This window comes from Pinus tabuliformis, chromosome 1_2 (genome assembly GCF_031772625.1).
Source record: "Pinus tabuliformis cultivar Carrire ecotype Pingquan chromosome 1_2, CPIR1, whole genome shotgun sequence".
Lineage (NCBI taxonomy): Eukaryota > Viridiplantae > Streptophyta > Pinopsida > Pinales > Pinaceae > Pinus > Pinus tabuliformis.
The window spans coordinates 1140822063-1140826136 of record NC_142298.1 but is presented as its reverse complement, the minus strand read 5'-3'; the positions used below and the strand labels follow the sequence as shown (position 1 = coordinate 1140826136).

Here is a 4074-nt window from a genome sequence, read left to right as displayed (position 1 = left end):
CCAGAACATTGATGAGGGCATCGATTATTGGAAGTGTGGCATATTAAAAAAACATTACTTTTTCCAGAGTCTCAAAAAATTCATATTATAATGAGTTCAAGAGCATCGTCGGGAGAGATTCGTGGATTATTCACATTCTCTGGTTCTCTAATGCAGAGGCTCGGATTTCATGGTGAACCTCGTTTACAGCTTTAAGCAACCTCCATACGCCGTGCACTGGAATCAGAGCCCGTTCGCTGTATGCACAAATGATTTTGCCTTTCACGTTATGTCACACAAAAGCTTATCTCATCTTTAACGACACCAAGTACTCAGATCTGTCTATGTCACCCAAAATCTCAGCACATCTTCACCGACAGAGTACTTAAATCTATTATATATATTGCACTAGACTATAAATCCACATGACATTGCAGGGTTTTTCAGGGTCACTCGACTGCTTGTATTTCTGTGAGAGCCAGGAAAAGATATGGGGATGGCCATGGCAGTCGGAATCCTTGTGATGGTTATTGCATTGTTTGTTCAGTGCAACGCTAGGGATCCGTACGCCACTCCAAGTCCAGGAGGACCGGCCCCTCCACCACCGTTTAGGGTGGCTGGGCTGACCAGACCCGGAGAGAAAGAGAAATGTTACCAAAACTCCAGATGTTTTGGGACGACCCTTCAATGCCCTAAGGAGTGCCCTGAACGGAACCCGGCAGATCAGACCGCTAAGGGATGTTTCGTGGATTGTGGCCCCAAGTGCGAAGCAACATGCAGACGTAAGTTCACGCTTCTTATGATATTGTAATTTGTGTTAACATCCCTACTGCACTTCTTTGTTTGAAGATTATTATACATCCATCTTGTATCTATGCAAATCTGAAAATTCGTGAAGAGGACCCAGAAAACAAAAATGGAAGGTGAAAGCTTCAGTTTAATAAATAGTTTGAAGTTTATAATCCTGATTTGATTTTAAATTTTGTGTACCACGTGTTTCAGACCGCAAACCTAACTGTGAAGGAGTTGGAGCGCTGTGCTACGATCCCCGCTTCGTCGGAGGAGATGGTGTGATGTTCTACTTCCATGGCAAGAGTAACAGGGACTTCAGCCTGGTGTCTGATGATAAATTGCAAATCAATGCTCATTTCATTGGCAGGAGGCCAGAAGGGAGAACCAGGGATTACACGTGGGTTCAATCCCTTGGAATCATGTTCGGCACTCATACTTTCACAGTTGGTGCCAACAAAGTGGCCGAATGGGACGAAAATGTCGATCAATTTTTCTTCACCTTTGACAAGCAGTCTTTCACCCTCTCACCAGGGCATCGCAATGTCTGGAGTGCGCCGGAGAATATACTGATGGTGGAACGCAATGGTGAATTTAACAGCATCCATGTTGTGATACCCAATCTGATGCAATTAGCGATCAGTGTAATGCCCATTACCGAGGAGGACAATCGTGTTCATAAATACGGAATACCCTCGAACGATTGCTTCGCTCATCTGGCAATAGAGTTCAAGTATTTGAATCTTTCTCCGGACGTGGAAGGCGTTCTCGGGCAGACTTACAGACCGGATTTCAAGAATCCTGTCAAGGTTGGTGTTCCGATGCCTATCATGGGAGGCGAAGACAAGTACGGGACCTCCTCTCTTCTTTCTGCAGACTGCAAGCTTTGCGTTTTCAAGGCGGAGGCCACTTCTCCCCATTTTGAGAGCTTGCTTGTCGAATCTGCTACTGGTCTCGACTGTACCAACAAGCTCGGAAACGGCTATGGTCTTGTATGCGGCCGATAGATAAACAGTAGAGGATGTCGCCGTAAATGCTTGATACTGCTGACTCTAAGAACGTAGTAGTTAGATGTCCCGAATAAGTGTTCTCTCGCTGTTCTGAGATTGTATACGCATTAGTCTGTATTTTGTCGATTATTCTGTATGGCAGTTTGTTTATTTCGGTGCTTAGAAGGATCTCGTCGTTCCTTATGCCAAGTTGCTTCCGGAGGTATTGACGCTCAACTACGCGTGCTTATAACTGATTGCAAATTACTATGATATCTAGTTTCAAAGTATTAAATTGTGCGTGGTATGTACTTTTGAAATTTCAATGTGTGTTATATGCATTTGTGGTCAATGTTCATGTATGAGATATTTATATTCATTTGATGATTAATTTATTCGTAACTTACGTGAACTTCAATTTCATGATGCATATATAAAATATAAATTAAAAATTCAACTGGATGATGATTTAAAATAAATATAAAATGTAAAAGTAGATTAATAATCAATTAAATTCAAAAATAAAAGATATATTATTATTTGATAAAAAGAAACTAAAATTTCAAGACGTTAAAATTTCCATGAATGTTTGTTTAACTAAAAATAATGGAAGACAAACGTGAATGAGAAAAACCCTCAGGTAAGGAGACCTTGAAAGTTTGTTTAACTAGAAATAATGACAAACGTGAATGAGAAAAACCCGCAGGTAAGGAGACCTTGACTTTGCTTACAGGGCTAACAAATTCATTGAATTTACAAATTAATCAATAATTCAATCTTGTACACTGCATTTAGGTAGGGAGATGAAATAACTTACTAGAAAATAGGATCTATCTCTTAATACTAAGTTCTCTTTAATGGAGAAAGGGTTAATTTCCAAACCTAGTTTCTTCCTAAACAATTCAAATTTTACTTTCTAAAAGGGCTTGGTGAAAATATCAACAACGTTTTCACAAGTATTATTATATTCAATAAAAATTTCCTTAGAGTGTATCTTTTCTCTAATAAAATGAAACTTGGCATCAACATGCTTTGTCCTTGCATGAAAAATGAGGTTATTTGCCAACTTGATTGAGATCACTGTAGCCTTGTTTTTCTCTTCTCCAATATCCAAAAGAACTCTCCTCAACCAAACAACTTAACAAGTTCCTACACAAAAAGCTTTATATTCTGCCTTTGTAGATGGCAAAGATACACTTGGTTTCTTCTTGCTGCTCTTTCCAAACCTAGCTTCTCCCTAAACAATTCAAATTTTACCTTCCAAAGGGGCTTTGTGAAAATATCAACATCGTTTTCATAAGTATTACAATATTCAATAAAAATTTCCTTAGAGTGTATCTTTCCTCTAATAAAATTTAACTGGGCATCAACATGCTTTGTCCTTGCATGAAGAATCAAATTATTTGCCAACTTGATTGAGCTCTCGTTGTCACATTTGGTCATTGTAGCCTTGTTTTTCTCTTATCCAATATCCAAAGAACTCGCCTCAACCAAACAACTTAACAAGTTGCTACACACAAAGCTTTATATTCTGCCTTTGTAGATGACAAAGATACAATTGGTTGCTTCTTGTTGCTCCATGAAATAATCTTGGATCCAATAGAAAATGCATAGCCTGTAGTAAATCTTCTATCATTTAGATTACCGCCTCAATTTGAATCTAAGTAACCTGTAAGCTCAACATCAAATGAATTAGTATATTTAAGACCAAAATCAACTGTACCTTTAAGATACCTAAGTAGTTCTTTTGTTGCCCTCCAATGGATTTCTAGAGGTCTTGTCATAAACTCACTAAGCACATTAAATGAATATACAATGTTAGGTATAGTTGTAGTAAGATAATTCAAACTTCCAACTAGTTTTCTGTACAATGTACCATCAACGCCTTTTGAGCCATAATCAATATGGAGCTTCACATTCTATTTTATAGGAACAAAAGAAGATTTGCACTGATCCATCTTAAGATTTTTAAGCACTTCTCTAACATACCCTGTGAAACAAAAGTATGACCAACACCTCGCCAAACTTCAAGACCTGAACAGTAATGCAACTCAACGAGATCTTCCATCTCAAATACTTGTGACCTCTACATATTAATTTCATTAATTAACTTCATTGAATTTCCCGTAATGATTAAGTCACCAACATACAAAGAAAACTTCACATACCCATTTGCATCAAATTTGGTATACAAATTCATATCACTTTGACTTCTCATAAAACCCTGTTAAAAATTGAAAGAATCTATCTTTTCATACCATCACCTAGGTGTCTATTTCAGCACATACAAAGATTTATTTAATCTACAAATTAAATG

General features: G+C 37.9%; 1 protein-coding gene across 1 annotated transcript; it reads left to right on the top strand.

Moving 5' to 3' along the window:
* The first annotated feature begins 462 nt into the window (after positions 1–462).
* Positions 463–1870, top strand: LOC149210217 (uncharacterized). The gene is made up of 2 exons (XM_089394379.1): positions 463–761; positions 982–1870. The coding sequence occupies exons 1-2, from the start codon at positions 470–472 to the stop codon at positions 1773–1775; spliced, it is 1086 nt and encodes a 361-aa protein (XP_089250505.1). The 5' UTR covers positions 463–469; the 3' UTR covers positions 1776–1870.
* Positions 1871–4074: the final 2204 nt, after the last annotated feature.